This window comes from Cervus elaphus, chromosome 22, assembly GCF_910594005.1.
Source record: "Cervus elaphus chromosome 22, mCerEla1.1, whole genome shotgun sequence".
In the NCBI taxonomy this organism is placed as follows: domain Eukaryota; kingdom Metazoa; phylum Chordata; class Mammalia; order Artiodactyla; family Cervidae; genus Cervus; species Cervus elaphus.
The window spans coordinates 20,408,802-20,424,512 of NC_057836.1; the positions used below are offsets into that span (position 1 = coordinate 20,408,802).

Sequence of the window (15,711 nt, forward strand, 5' to 3'; positions counted from 1 at the left end):
GGACTTTGTTCTTAAGGAGTGTGCATGAACATGAGCACACTGGTTTGCCTCCAAGACTGGACAGACAAAGGTTTATAAATCTTGCTATTTCCTGTTTTTCCATTAAACCTCACCCATGTGGTTTACCACTGCAAACCTCCCGAACAATCTTAAATGTCTGTTTCATGCCAGAACCCTAACTGATATAGGTAGAAGCCCTTTTTATTTTTATATCCCTAATTTTTACAAATTTTTTAGTTCATAAAGGATGTTTGCTAACTTTATTAAATAAATAATTACTAATATGAGCTCTCATAAGGAGACTACTCACTCCCAAGGAATTTATGGGCAGTAAATTTTCCTCACTTTGAGTACATTTAAAATTTGGAAATGTAACTGAAGTATTCTGCATGCAGTAAAAAAAAGTTTAAGTCATAACTAATAAAATTTTCTAAAAGCATCACATATTTTATTCTCTTTAATTAAGATTCACTAACAACTTGTACTGGCAAAATTGAGCTACTATACAGTAAACTCACACACGTAACTTTTTCCAGATGAACAGTTAGCAGCATAAACATACTTTCCTTCAATATATGCACAAGCATCTTTCTCCATTTTCAGGAATTCAAATCTGTAAAAAAAAAATTAAAGCAATAAAATCTTCAAATGCCAATTTAATCTCAAGCTTAAAATTAACAAAACAAACAAAATGAGAAAGAATAAAAGAACAAACTAAACAAATAAAATAAGAACAAAACCCTGAAGATTGACAGTCTTTAAGCCAAGTTTAGCAGATAATACTAAACAGTATCTAATTCTGTTTGTTTAAATAGAATTATAAGCCAAATGACAGCTTATAAACCAAAGGAAATCAATCCTGAATATTCTTTGGAAGAAGCTGAAGCTCCAATAATCTGGCCACCTGATGTGAAGAGCTGACTCATTGGAAAAGACCCTGATGTAGGGAGAGATTAAGGGCAAGAGGAGAAGAGGGTAACAGAGGATGAGATGTTTGGATGGCATCCCTGACCCAATGGACATGACTTTGAGCAAACCCAGGGAGTTAGTGAAGGACAGGGAAGACAGTCCATTGGGTCACAGAATTGGAAATGACTTAGTGACTGGACAACAACAAAAGCAAATCACAAATGATAAAACTATGATAGAAACATATAGATTTACAAACTTGGCTAAAACTATGCCCAAATTTCTTCTAAGAGTCCAGTAATGTTAACAATGTAAAGGTTCTAAAGCTGAGATTATTTAGAAAGAACTGACACTTCTTCCCCAATTAAATCACATAGACTGATCCTCAAAACACATAATGATTTCCTTTATCTTGGTTGCTCTTTCTGTTCCCTACACACATAACACACACACACACACACAACCACATATAATCTAGAAAAGTTCAGTTATCAAAACACCATACTTACAGGTTTTCAATTACTGTGGTGCCGTCTTCCCATAACCAGGATTCACTGGTTTCATTGATTTTGAGACCTATCCATCCTTTTACTTCAAGCATTGATAAAAGTTCCTATTTGGAAACAGTCATAAACCATAAATGTGAACATATTATAATTCACTCCTTTCTGATTCAAAGATTATTGGTTAAATTTCTCCCAAGGGCTTGCACACATCTACTTAGTATTAATAAGATTTTTTCTAAAGATATCTCATTTATTAATGTGTTTTTTTTCCTAGCATTAAATGTTCAAAAAGTGGAGTTTCTCTAACTTCTCCCTAATAAAAGTGAGTCAAAGAAAGAAAATATCATAGACTTTTGAGAACTTCAGTTTTCCCAAATTATAGCATCAATCACTAATGTTTTCAAACCAAATACAGTTACAGTATAACAACAACAACAACAACAAAAACAAACAAATAAACAAAAGCAGAAGTGTCTCCCCTACCAGCTCTGCCTTGATATCGATCTTTAGAAGGTGAGTGTTAAGCTCTTCACAGGCAGCATGGCTCTCCACCCAGGTTTTGGCTTTACAGGAAAGATAATAAGAACTACTTCCAAATCCAATCCAGTGAGTTGAACAACGGTCACAGGAACATTCTAGAAAGTAAAAATATATTTAATGTGTACTCTGTACAATGAGTCACTACTACTAACACAATTCCCATATCTTCCTGTTTGTTATACAGATGGATATTAGGTAGAAAGCAAAACAAGCATTTTTTGGTAACATTTCTGGGCAAGTTTTAAACAAAACCATAGCTAACAATAATTAAGATTTAGCTCATGTTTTTAATTTTTTACTTAAAATCTGTTATAAAATTTTATCTATAGGGAAAACACATTTCAAATATAAGGTTTTTGATGTGATCAAAACTATACATGCATGTTTAAAAGGCTAGGGTCTCCCCTCATACTCCGGTGACTAAGACTCCAAGCCCCCATGCAGGAGGCCCAGGCTTGATCCCTGGTCAGGGAACTGGATCTTACATGTTGCAACTAAGAGTTTGCATGTGGCAACTAGAACTATCCCACATACCACAAAGAAGATGGACAATCCCATGTGCTGCAACTAAGACTCAGCACAGTCAAATAAATAAGTGAATAAATAAATGTCATAAATATAAAGCTAATCAATATATAATCATATGGACACAAAAAGCAACTAATGAGCTATTTCACTTTTGTCAAAATTTTTGCTATTAATTTAAATATTCCTTGCCATTTCCTTCTCCAGGAGATCTACCCTACCAAGGGATTGAACCTGTCCCTGGCATTGCAGACAGTTTCTTTACCAACTTAGCCACCAGGGAAGCGATTTAAATACACAGAATAAAATTCAGTAAGTAATTTTTAAAAACTTATACTTTAACAATTTAATAATCATGTAATTTGTGTATTTTAATAATTTTTTATAATCATAAAAAATGTAGACTTAGGGAGGGGAAACAAGATGGTGGAGTAGGAGGACAAGGAACTCATCTTCCTACAGGCACATCAAAAAAACATCTAGATGTGTAACAATGCTCATGAAAAACTAACTGGAAGCTGGCAGGACTGCTATAAAACCAAACAGCAGGAAACGTGTAACCCAGTCGGATGGGGACAAAAGGCATCGTTTCAGGTCCTGCACCCCTGGGAGGGGTCTAATACGAGGAGAAGGACCTTCACCCTAAAGAGCGAGCAGGGTGAGCCACAATCTGGGCATTCCGGTCCTGAGTCCTGTGCTCCGGAGACAAACCCCCTCGTCTGCTGAGACAACTGCTGGGAAGATAGAAGTGCTGGAGAAGCCTATATAATAGACTCTACTTATGAGGGGTGTGCCTGGGCTGGTTTGCCAACAATCCAGGTGGAGAGAGCCTTGGGCTTGTGGCTACTGCATCAACACACTTTTTAATCCAAAAGGGTGATCACCCCACCCCTGCTCACTCCTCGTCACAACCTGGTGTGATATCTGGGACAACCAGACCCTGGGAAAAGACTGTCTAGCTACACACAGAGAGACTGGGAGGCCTGGGGAGTGATGGGGCGAAGAGAGGGGGTAGTGATCCCTGTCAGCGTACACACAAGGTGACAGATGGGGCAGCTATGAATATAGCTGCTACAGGGGTAGCACCCCAGGAGTCTCATGGCCTAATGCTGAGTCTCAGGCAGACAGGTGTTGGGAGAGGACTTGATGCAGCAACGCAGAGACTGCCTGGAGGGCTGAGCTGTGTTTTGGGTGGGGCAGCAGCAGCCATTCTCAGCACCCACAGGAGTACCTAGTGTTTCCTCTCCCAGGGAGAGCATCCCAGCTCCACCCACTCTGCACCACATCTTAGAGGTCCATCTGGGACAGACTGGTCTCGGGGGGAGAATGCCGCAGAGACTGTCCACATCTCTGTCAGCTGCACTTCCTGCGGCCAGGATGCCCTGACCCTCAAACCCAGCCTTCTGCACTACAGCCTTGCACTAGATCAGGGATGAACACAACAGAGGAAGGGATGCAAGCACAGGTTGCCTCTGAGCCTGGGAAATCCCATGGACAGAGGAACCTGGCAGGCTACAGTCCACAGAGTTATCATTTACACATAATAAAAGACAGTTTTGAAATACAAAATTTGATAAGTTTTGATAACAAATATACCTCTGTAACTTCGCCTGCAATTAAACTTTAGAATATTTCCATCAACACAGAAGTTAATTTATGTTACTTCCCAACTAATGTTCCACACCCCTACTTCACTCGAACAATCATGGATCTGATTTATATCACTGCAAATTATTTTTTTACCTTTTTAAGAAGCTCGTATAAACATAATCCCTCAAGATCAATTCTTTTGCATCTTTTCCCACTCAGTATGTTTTTGAATCTTATCTATTGTGTGTATAGAGATTTCATTCCTTTTCATTATTGAGTAGTCTGTTATTTACTAACCCACAATTTGTAATCCATTCATCTGGAGGTTTATATTTGGATTGCTTATAATTTTTAGTTATTACATATAAAGTGTCTCTACTAGATATTTTTGTACATGTCTTATGTGGACATATGCCTTCATGTCTCTTTTTTAAATGTCTAAGAGTAGGCTTATTAAGGGCTTGTGTCAGTACAGTTAACGCCACATCCTTACTAAAGCTTGTTACTGTCAGTCTTTCAAATTCTAACCATATTGGTGGTTGTGTAATGCTAACTCATTGGGGTTATAATTTTCATTTCCTTAATTTCCTGTTTGATTGCTTTTTATTTTCAAATTAGGTGAATGAAAGGAAAACAAAAACACAAGCAATGTGAATGGCTAATATTTGACATTGATTTTTTTTTTTTCTGAGAGACAACAAGCAGTTTCTCAAGTCAATCACTAATTTAAACAAAAAATTAACAACTGATGTGTCTAGTCTCTGTTTATTGCATCTGTTGAGATTTTCTCTTTTTAACTCAAAGAATTTATTTTTAATTAGACTTGAAATTAGTTCTTTCCATCTTTTTTAATCTTTACTTAGACTTCCTCTTTCATAAATGTTTGGTCCTTTTTAATTTCTTAAGGAGTGTTAAACCAAACTATTTTTATGTTATGCAAAAACTACTGCATTATTTTTATTATTTTCCTTTTTTTCTTTCTTTATCCCCCCTGCTTATAGGAAATGTTCATCAGGAATACTCATGAGGAATGTCTTTGGCCTCAGTGACAAAGGCACCCTACCCTTTTGGTTTTAGTGTATGGAAAAAGAGATACCTTTCTTGGCAAATGCATCTGTGCTGAGAATCTAACACTGTTCTTGAAAAAGGAAAGATTTCCATGAAAAAAATCAGAGGGGAACCATCCCAACTTCCTGAAAAAAGAGACAGAAACATTCTCTCCCTTTCTCTCACAGTCTTTCTCTTTCCTTTAAGTGCTGAATTTACTGCTAGGAATTTGAGTAAACTTGCAATAAGTGAAAAAAAAAGAAAAAGAATTCAAAACAATAACAGCTTTCTATATCATAGCCATTGTATCAATGTATAAATAAAATTAATGTATTTTAATAAAATCAAAATGCTTCTAACTTCATAAATGCTAGAGAAATCATCTCCATGAGGGAAAGCTAGAAACAAAACTCCTTTACTTTTCATTTGTTTTCCTTTCCTCTTTGCCCTCTTCACCCATTTCTCTTGCTCCCACCTTAATATAATTTATACTCCATTTTCTCCTAAAAATAATCAAATCACAAACAATACTTATCTATTATACATAATACTTTGGGTCTTCTTGCATTCTTCTATGTCATCTTTCTCATCTTGCCCAATATTAATAGTTCTGTGATAAAAGATTGAGCATGCCATAAAAGAGGATTTTTCTGATTCACTGAAGTTTTCTGAATGTTAGGAAAACAAACCTTTTAACCCTAATAATCAATATTGCTACTGCTACTGCTGCTAAGTCGCTTCAGTCATGTCTGACTCTGTGCGATCCCATAGATGGCAGCCCATCAGAATCACCCATCCCTGGGATTCTCCAGGCAAGAACACTGGAGTGGATTGCCATTTCCTTCTCCAAATAATCAGTATTAGAAGTAGATAAAACAGAGAGAGTACTCACCATCATTTTTAGAAGATGGAGTGGGAACAGGTGATATTTTTTGGTTTGGGTCTTTGTTGGAAAATACTATGGCAAAAATCATGGTAATAATTAGTTTTGTTTAGGATAAAATAATGAGGACAATAAAAATTCAGTCTTGATTACAAATCATTGAAACATATTATGTTGTTGATATATTGACTGTACCAAGGACAGATTATTTTCTTAATTACTTACAGTTTGCAAGCAAGACACACACTGTTATCAATAAGACCACACACAGGGTCCCCAGACTCCCAGTTATCACTTGCCAGGCTGTAGATCGGTGGTTTAACACTAAAGGAAATAGAAACAATGATGGTTTCATCATTTCCCACAAACCATCAAATATGAAATTTAAATCCATTATGTTTCACTCTCAGAGGGCAGTCATTCATTTCCCAATCCTTGTATGAATTCTTTGATACTCAGATTGCCTCCTTTTTAGCTTTTTCTTGACCTCAATTCTTTCTGATCCTGTTTAAGGCCCCAGAAATGTCATCTGACTCACCAGCATCTTTGAGTATCCCTCGCCTAGTCATCTATAAATTATTAACTCTGAGCAATTTGAAAATATACTCTCAGCTAGGAGACTTAAAAATGAAATACACCTAGAGAAAACAATGCTGTCATGTAAAAAAAATTATTTTCACAATTCTATGTGAATATTAATATTCACTCATTAGCCAACCAATCAGTCAAGGGGGAAATAGCAAAATACATTTTCGCTCTTTGTTGAGATAAGAAATAATTATCATAAATTTCGCAAAGACATACAAGTATGTTCACCAAGTTTTAACCTGGACACATGAGAACAGGAAATACATTTATCAAAAAAACAGACATTTCACTGAAAGCTGGTGGAAAGTAAGAGCTAATTATTTCTTGAAGTACGAAAGACATGGAGGAGGTCTTCCACTTGGGGTTGTTGTTTAGGCTCTAAGTCCTGTCTGACTCTTCTGTGACCCTGTGGACTGTAATCCACCGGGCTCCTTGGTCCATGGGATTCCCTAAGAAACAACACTGCAGTGGGTTGCCATTTCCTGCTCCAGAGGATCTTCCTGGCCCAGGGATCAAACTCGAGGAGAGTCATCAATAAATGGTTTTAGATGACAGGAAGTTTGATGTATTCATGGAACTGAAATTATAGTCTGACTGGAATTCAGGGAGCAAAGGGGGAATGGAAGTGGAGAGATAACCTGTAAGACTATAGGATTATTATTGTTTCTAACTTTAAGAACAGAGAAGGCAATGGCACCCCACTCCAGTACTCTTGCCTGGAAAATCCCATGGACGGAGGAGCCTGGTAGGCTACAGCCCATGGGGTCGAGAAGAGTCAGACACGACTGAGTGACTTCACTTTCACTTTTCACTTTCATGCACTGGAGAAGGAAAGGCAGCCCACTCCAGTGTTCTTGCCTGGAGAATCCCAGGGCCGGGGGAGCCTGGCGGGCTGCCGTCTATGGGGTCGCACAGTGTTGGACATGACTGATGTGACTTAGCAGCAGCAGCAGCAGCAACTTTAAGAACAGTATGAAATCTTTGCAGACACTGATTTTAAAAAGATATGACCATTTTTCTTGAAACATAAGAAAGGATTGAAAAATGTGTAGAGTGGAAGATGAGAAACTTTTAGAGAGTCTGTGTCAGTAATCTTCATGAAAGCAGGTAGACATCAATCCAAGAGAGAAGCAGATTATTTGAACACGTGTTCCTTTTCAAGATTGCTTGAATGTGTCATAGATGAAAGAGTGTAAGGAGTCAAATTTCCAAGTTTAGAAATTAAACAGTGTGGTGGATAAATATTAGCATGTCTAATCTTAGTTTTGGTCAACTTCTTCCCAAAGTCCGCTTTGACTACAAAAAAAAAAAAAAAAAATTATCAAGCCTCAGTAAGACTCTAACTCAAGCACCAGGAAATTTATTATTTTACAAGGAAGTTGAAACCATGAATTTCCTTATCTTGACCACCTTCCTGAATGTATGAATATTCATATATTCTACCTTACTATATGGATATTCGTATATTCAACCTTATTATCTTCTTTTCAATTCAGAGGAAAAGCAATTTCTTTATGGCCCAAGTTAAAACCTCCTGTATGCCCTAATTACTCCATGCCACCCAGTCTCCTTTAGAACATTTATTTTCTAAGAGAAAGTTTCTCTTTTTTGCCAGCTTCTTCATCATCTCTTTCTATAAATTTTGTCACATCTGTCCACGTATGGGCTCAGACCTCTCAAAATCTAATGTAATTCCTTGTTATTCGTACAGGTCTTTCATTTATTATCATCATTTCTCTTATATTGTTTTTTTCTCAGTGAAAATTGTAAAAATGTTTTCTGGATTAATTTTATTCCCATAATAAATTTCTTTCAACCTCTTAACCCTTAGTTGTGGCTTATATGCTTTTCTTGGCACTCAAAGAGAAATCCCAATTTTTTGGACTTTGCCAAACCCCAAATTTTTGGACTTTTCTAAGTCCAAAGAAATAACTTTCCACTTGTCATTTATTAGACATAGTTTATTTTCTCCTTCTCTCTGGACATGCATTTCGTATCCTTCTTGAATCTTCCTCTGCTTAAGTCATAAATGTTCTTTTTCTCTGTGATAGACTTTTCATCCATATTGCCTCTGTTTGCAATCTTACCTACTAACATAAGTCTTTCCTACCCTTTTCCATCCTCTTCTGGGACATCTAGCCTTTAAAATCCAATTTCTTTATGGACATTTTCCTCTGAACTGATCAAGAGACAATTCAAATTTCATATATGATCTGCCTTTACTAGATTAAACATATTTTTCTTAAGATGATTAACTACTCAGTCACTTAGGTTAGGAACATTGTTATCGTATTCTACTCATTTTTCAGCTTTAACTCCAATATCCAATTAATCATTATTATATTTTTCTGTAATCTATCTTTCCTCTAACAAATTCTGTTAGTTTTTTTGAAGCTAAGTGGTTATTGCAGCTTCATCTTTATAGGTATCATAGGTTTGGATCAGGGTCACAGCAAAAATTAAAAAACAGTTGTGGGAGTGAGTTACATTGAACTGAATTGAAGACTAATAACAAGAATTATTTTTAAAATTATTTTAAAAACAAGCAGTAGAATTTACACAATAATTCTCACAAGTAATACAATTCTGTAGAAATATTTTAGAGAAAATGAACATAGTGAAAGATTATTTAAGAGGCAAAAAATTTCATGGTAATATCTAAAATAACTAAGGAGAGTGCTGAACATAGGTAATCAGTGTAATGAGGTAAATTTATTATACAAAGGTGTTGAAAGAAGTAATTTTCTAAACCCAAGAATCAAGATCTAGCAAATAGCAAAATATAATACATGTAAAAATGTACCTTTTCCAAAAAAAAAAAAATGTACCTTTTCCTTTTTTCTGTTTTCTGTGCTGAAGATGAGAAGATCTGGGAAATTTCAGTTCCATGTAGTCTACTTGCTGTTCTCTTGACTGGACATTACTCTGATTTGTCTCGGATGTTTTTTGCTGTTGAGACTTCGAAAATTTTGGTTCTGTGTAGATTAGCTCTTGCTTGTTTACAATATCTTTGTTTTGCTTACTCTTAAGCATTTTTTCTTTTTTTAAACTTAGACTGCTTCAGCTCAATCTGGGTATCTTTCTGTGTCTCTCTTTAATATCTGTGCAGTAGAGAAAAGTGAGGGAAAAGGTTAAGTGGTGATTATATCAAATCAGACAGTGAAAAATGCATTCATTCTGAAGTACAAGTAAGCTTTTAGGTATAACATTAAAAGGATAAAAAAGGGAGGAAATGAGAGATTAAACTTCCCTCTCACTTTGCAGTCCTTATTCAGAAAAATAGTTTATTCTCCTTTAATAAGATTAATAAGATACATTTCATTTCCTTTCTGAATCAGGGTTTCAAAGGAGTAGGTTTAAAATAGATGTGTTTTCCCTAATCAACATTTTCGATATAATGAATAGTGTCAACAATGTGTGAACTATGGTTAAAACACAGCTATATTAACAAAGGTTTAATTATTTAAATTTAATATTAAAATTTTTATTTCAAATCACTTTGACATAAAGTTTACTGTATCACTGAAATAATTCATTAGGCAGTAGATTCTTGACTAATAGAGGGAGAAAAACCTGTCTTTCATGAACTAGGTAAATTCTACATTTGCCTAACAACCATGTATCTCTCAATCTGCCAGCCTAACATCATTTTTCTACTTAACTAGATCATATTTATTTGCAAGCACACACACACACATACAGAGGCAAACAAACAAGCCATCTAAAATTAAGCAACAATACCAATGAATTGCCAAAATGGGACAAAAGAAATTAAAAGGTCATGCATAAAATTTTTAAAATTTATTGGCTCATTAATAAAGAAAGAAATGAAAATGAAAATAATAGAGCACATTTCACCTGTGATAACACTAAATAATTAATATTTTGTTGAATTGGCACATGATTGTGAGTACAAAATTATCAATATTTATGAAAGCATAAAGTAAGTAGAATTTTAACCAGCAATTCTATCTTAAGCAATTTATCTTACAAAATATTATTTAAATATTCAAAGTTATGCAGAACCTATCTTTTGTTTTTATTTACTAAGAGCTAAATTGGAAAAACAAAGAGCAAAATGTTATCAACAGAATTCACTATTAAGGAAAGTGTTAAAGCTATGGTACATTTATACCACAGTATACTATTGTTTAATGTAACAGACATTATTTTTATATATTATTATATTGTATAATGGAATTTATATTTTTAAAGCAAAATAATATATTTCTCAACAGGCTGTATTTTCAGTGGTTACTTGTAGGTAGAGTTTTGGCATACATTGCTCTCTATTTTATTGAAAATCAAAGAATGCATGATACAAGCTATTTATTTTTTTGTTATTTATTTATTTATTTTACACTTTTTTTAAAATTTTGAATATTTAGAAGTATTGAATAACAAACAATTTTATTCATAAAGCCTTTTCCATATCCTATATTTATCCTTCTATAAATTTACTAGGAGTAAATTTTGAAAAAACTGGGATAAACTTATTTTCAAATTAAGAATTTTTCTCACCTCCTCAAATTGTTTTCTGAAAGTTTTGACCAATTCATTTAGCACCAGCAAAAACTTGATATTTAAGAGTATACTGACATTGTAAGAATGTTGCTGTTTAAATGTTTAGCACAATTAAACTGCCTTTTTCTTTGTACCAAAAAAGAGAGAAAAATGAGTATTGTTTTTGAGAGTTGATAATTAAATAAGCATGATCTAGGAAATGCTAAAAGTGATAGAATCAGATGGAATATTAGTTCAAATTGAAGCAATACATAGACTTAGATTGCAAATTTCACAACATATACTTGAACAAATTTCAGATAAATCAAAATGTTAAATGCAAACCATGAGATGATAAAATTAATAAAACATTCAAAGAAAGTATAAGTAAATTGTTGTAAGTTTCTAATCACACATAGACAAGAAAGTTAGGTTGAATTATAAAAAATCATTTTATTGCTAATGTAAAGACTTTTTTGTCAATAATAACCACATGAAAGACTTTTTCTTCATCACTTAACAAAGAAATACAGACTAACATATTAATGATATAGATGTTAACCTACAGAATCAGTAAATCAAATTCAACCACACAGAGTTGGACAATGTGCAGGAAAACAGACATTCATTTACACAGACCTTTGATTAATTTAAATCTTTCCCTTCTGGAAAATAATTAGCCAGTATGTATGGAAACCCAATAATGAAAACATCAACTGATCCAACATTTTAAAATAATGAGAAAAATATGGGTTATTTAATAAAAGAGGCTAAACAGTTGGAGAAAAAAACAACAGGAAAATTCCAAGGCAAAGAATCAAAAAATACAAAAGATAGCTGCATTCATACTCCACACCATTGTTTACAAAATGAGAGTGTAACATAATTTTACAGAAATGATTTTCTTCCTAAACTGCAGTACATTATGAGTTGACTGTTGATATAACTGTCAAAAATTATATACAATTTTAACTTATTGAGAGAAGGAAATAAACAGAAACAATCATACTCACCAACTTGAAGAATAAATTTAAAAATAAACTTTGTAGGAAAATCAAAGATACTAAACAATACAAAGATACTAAACAATATAAAATTGCTATATGCTGAAAATAAAGTTATACAGTAGATAATCTGGTGTAAGAACCTTCAGGGAAGATTCTTGGTTGAAAAATAATCTAATAATGACTTATAATCACTTGCTATTCAAAGCATGTGTGAAAAACTACAAAGGAAGTTTTCATGAAACTACTCATTTGTAGTTTACCTCCCCCACAAAAGACGAATCAGAAAATAAAAAATACCTTTGGTATTTCAAAAAGGATTTCATAAATTACAAATTTTCAACTTAAAATGTATAAGAAAAATATTACTTTTAATGACTGCTTAATAAAAGTATTTTAATATCAAGCCTGAGGCCTTAAAGGAAAAGAAAAATGGACCAATTACATATTGTATTAGAGATTACACAAAATAAGAGTACCATGGGATACATGGGAAAGTATGTAGTTGTGACAATAAAAATTATGTTTTAGGCTTTCCTGGTTAAATTATAATAGATAATTCTTAATTCTTGGTTACTACTTAGTGACAGTTGATATCACCACCCAGAAAATGAAGTTTATTTTTACGTTGTGTTTATTATAGCATACAATATAGTTTGTCAGCTTAATATCAGCTTCCCTGATGGCTGAGTTGGTAAAGAATCAGCCTTCAATGCAGGAGACCCCAGTTGGATTCCTGAGTGGGGAAGATCCGCTGCAGAAGGGATAGGCTACCCACTCCAGCGTTCTTGGGCTTCCCTTGTGGTTCAGCTGGTAAAGAATCCACCTGCAATGCGGGAGACCTGGATTCAATCCCTGGGTTAGGAAGATACCCTAGAGAAGGGCATGGCAACCCACTCCAGTATTCTGACCTGGAGAATTCCATGGACTATAGAGTCCATGGAGTCCTAAAGAGTTGGGCATGACTGAGTGTCTTTCACTTTCACTTTCATAATATAGTTTAATATAGTCATATAAAGGTCCATCTAGTCAAGGCTATGGTTTTTCCAGTGGTCATGTATGGATGTGAGAGTTGGACAGTGAAGAAAGTTGAGCCCTGAAAAATTGATGGTGTTGAACTGTGGTGTTGGAGAAGACTCTTGAGAATCCCTTGGACTGCAAGGAGATCCAACCAGTCCATCCTAAAGGAAATCAGTTCTGGGTGTTCATTGGAAGGACTGATGCTGAAGCTGAAACTCCAATACTTTGGCCGCCTGATGCGAAGAGTTGACTCATTGGACAAGACCCTGATGCTGGGAGGGATTGGGGGCAGGAGAAGGGGGATAACAGAGGATGAGATGGCTGGATGGCATCACCAACTCGATGGACATGAGTCTGAGTAAACTCCGGGAATTTGTGATGGACAGGGAGGCCTGGCGTGCTGTGATTCATGGGGCCACAAAGAATCGGACACGACTGAGCGACTGAACTGAACTGAACTGAACTCTGTGTGTGTGTGTGTGTGTGTGTTTGTGTGTGTTAGTTGCTCAGTCATGTCTGACTCTTTGTGACCCCATGGATTGTAGCCTGTCAGACTCCTCTGTCCATGGGATTATCCAGGCAAGAATACTGGAATGGTTAGCCATTCCCTTTTACAGGAGACCTTCTAAACCCAGGAATCAAACCTGGGTCTCCCAGGCAGGCAGATTCTTTAATGTCTGAGCCACTTGGGAAGACTGGTGTGTTATAATAAATAACTATACATATAATTTGAAAGACTTCCATGATCAGCAGCTTATGGGTAAAAAAGAAAACATTTTAATATAAATTTCCAAATGTGTCTCAGTTAGTACCTGATGACTGAGAAACACAGTACAGACAAATCTTTTTCAAGTCTCTTCCACTTATTTATGACTCTAACATTCATTTTCCCTCCTCTCATCATGGCTTATGTGCTCCCAGGCATCCTCATTATTGACCAGGCTGATGAATCACAGTATTCTGATCCATCAGTGTCCATATGAACCATCCTCTTATATCCCGATTACACAATTTCTATGTCTCCTCATCTACAGTAACTTCCTCATTCTGCCACAGTCAAGTCCTCCTATGGGAACACATTGGTCTTTGAATATCTTTAAGTATTTCATCTCAAAAAAAGTCTTACATAAACTTAGCACCCTCCACAAACACTCTTACCTTTCAAGATTGCTCATTTATCTCTCTCCAAAATGAAAATGCTCTGATCTCATTGATGTCTGCAGCCCATTTGACCTCATTCCACTCTATCAGTATACTTCTTTCTTCACCTTCTTTCAGGTCAACCTTGATTCTCTTCTGCCAATCACTAACTTCCTTGAACATTTTCTGGTCCCACTTGTTCAGTAAAATCACCCTATGTATGAGATAAATTATCTGTTCCTCTCCATCAACACCTGAGAAGCCAAGTGCTTTTTAGAAAAGATCAGATTTACTGCAATATAAATTCACAGTCACCAACATGAAATTGCTTTAATGCTGCTGGGAGTCCTGTTGCTTTCTTCAGGTCATCATTCTTTCACATTCTCTGAAACTAATTTTATCACACATTCTCCATTGTTAACAAATGTCTCCTCCACACCCTCTCTTTGTTCTCAGAAGATGACCTATATCACAGTAAAAGAAAAAGTACCAGATTACCTCATCTTTCTCCACGTATATGCACGCATCTTATTTTCTCTCCTGTTCAACAGAGGTGATTTCCTTCATCTTCAATAAAGCCAATTTCAACTATATTTGAATCTGTCCACTCCACTGCCCGAGAATCACACACTATTTATCACTCTGCTTTTTTTTTTGAATATTCAATATCTTCTTAGTACTATCCTTCACATCAGTTTAAAATTAAACACAATTTTCACCATCATTAGACCTCAATCCCAATAAAAAATACTATCTTTGCTCTCTAACACACTTAGAAAAATTCTTAAAGTGCCATTGAATTTCATCACCATTTATTATATTTTATTCTCACTACTCAAGCCATTGCATTCTAACTCCTACCTAATGACTCCTCGGCATCAGCACACCGTTAGATCATAAGTGATCTCTGCTTCACTAAATGGATCCTTTATTTCTCTTTTAGTTGAACTTTTAATAGAATTCATTACCATTCACCACTTCTTTCTTCTTAACCATTTCTTCTTTATATTTTCTTGGTCTCTTCATCCACCGTCCTTGTCTCAATTACTACTTATCACATGTTTACACATGTGCACATGCTGAGATTTCTTCTTTAGGTTTCAGCTCACTTATTCTTTGTCAGTTAGCATCTCCTCAAATGTCCAAAATATTAACAACTGAAACTGCACACCTCAAAAATGAAACAAAGTAAACAATATCATCATCCCGCATATGTTCTTATTTTAGTGAAGGTCACCGTTTTTCAACTTGTTGAAAGAGCAAGGAATCTGGAATTCCCCCAATTTATTGTTTGTATATCTATGTCAATTACAAGATTTGACCTATTTTAAATAAGAAATTATTCTCAAATTGCCTGCCTCTGCTCTGGCCTTGTCTTTGAAAGCGTTATACACTTTCTTCTATCTTTTTGCTCTTGCCGCATCATTCCTCTTTAATTAAATGAACTATTTTTCCT

The 15,711-nt window shown here is 35.1% G+C and overlaps 1 protein-coding gene across 2 annotated transcripts; it reads right to left on the reverse strand.

Moving 5' to 3' along the window:
• Nucleotides 1-444: 444 nt before the first annotated feature.
• LOC122680474 (killer cell lectin-like receptor subfamily I member 1) lies at nt 445-14,629 on the reverse strand. 2 transcript variants are annotated; one of them, XM_043881862.1, is made up of 7 exons: nt 14,274-14,629; nt 9,417-9,689; nt 6,226-6,324; nt 6,010-6,075; nt 1,899-2,050; nt 1,419-1,522; nt 445-613 (listed from the first exon to the last, which is right to left on the reverse strand). In XM_043881862.1, the coding sequence occupies exons 2-7, from the start codon at nt 9,619-9,621 to the stop codon at nt 502-504; spliced, it is 738 nt and encodes a 245-aa protein (XP_043737797.1). In that variant the 5' UTR covers nt 9,622-9,689; nt 14,274-14,629; the 3' UTR covers nt 445-501. The 2 variants fall into 2 exon arrangements, with proteins under 2 accessions (XP_043737797.1, XP_043737798.1); XM_043881863.1 differs by lacking the exon at nt 14,274-14,629 and adding an exon at nt 12,105-12,242.
• Nucleotides 14,630-15,711: the final 1,082 nt, after the last annotated feature.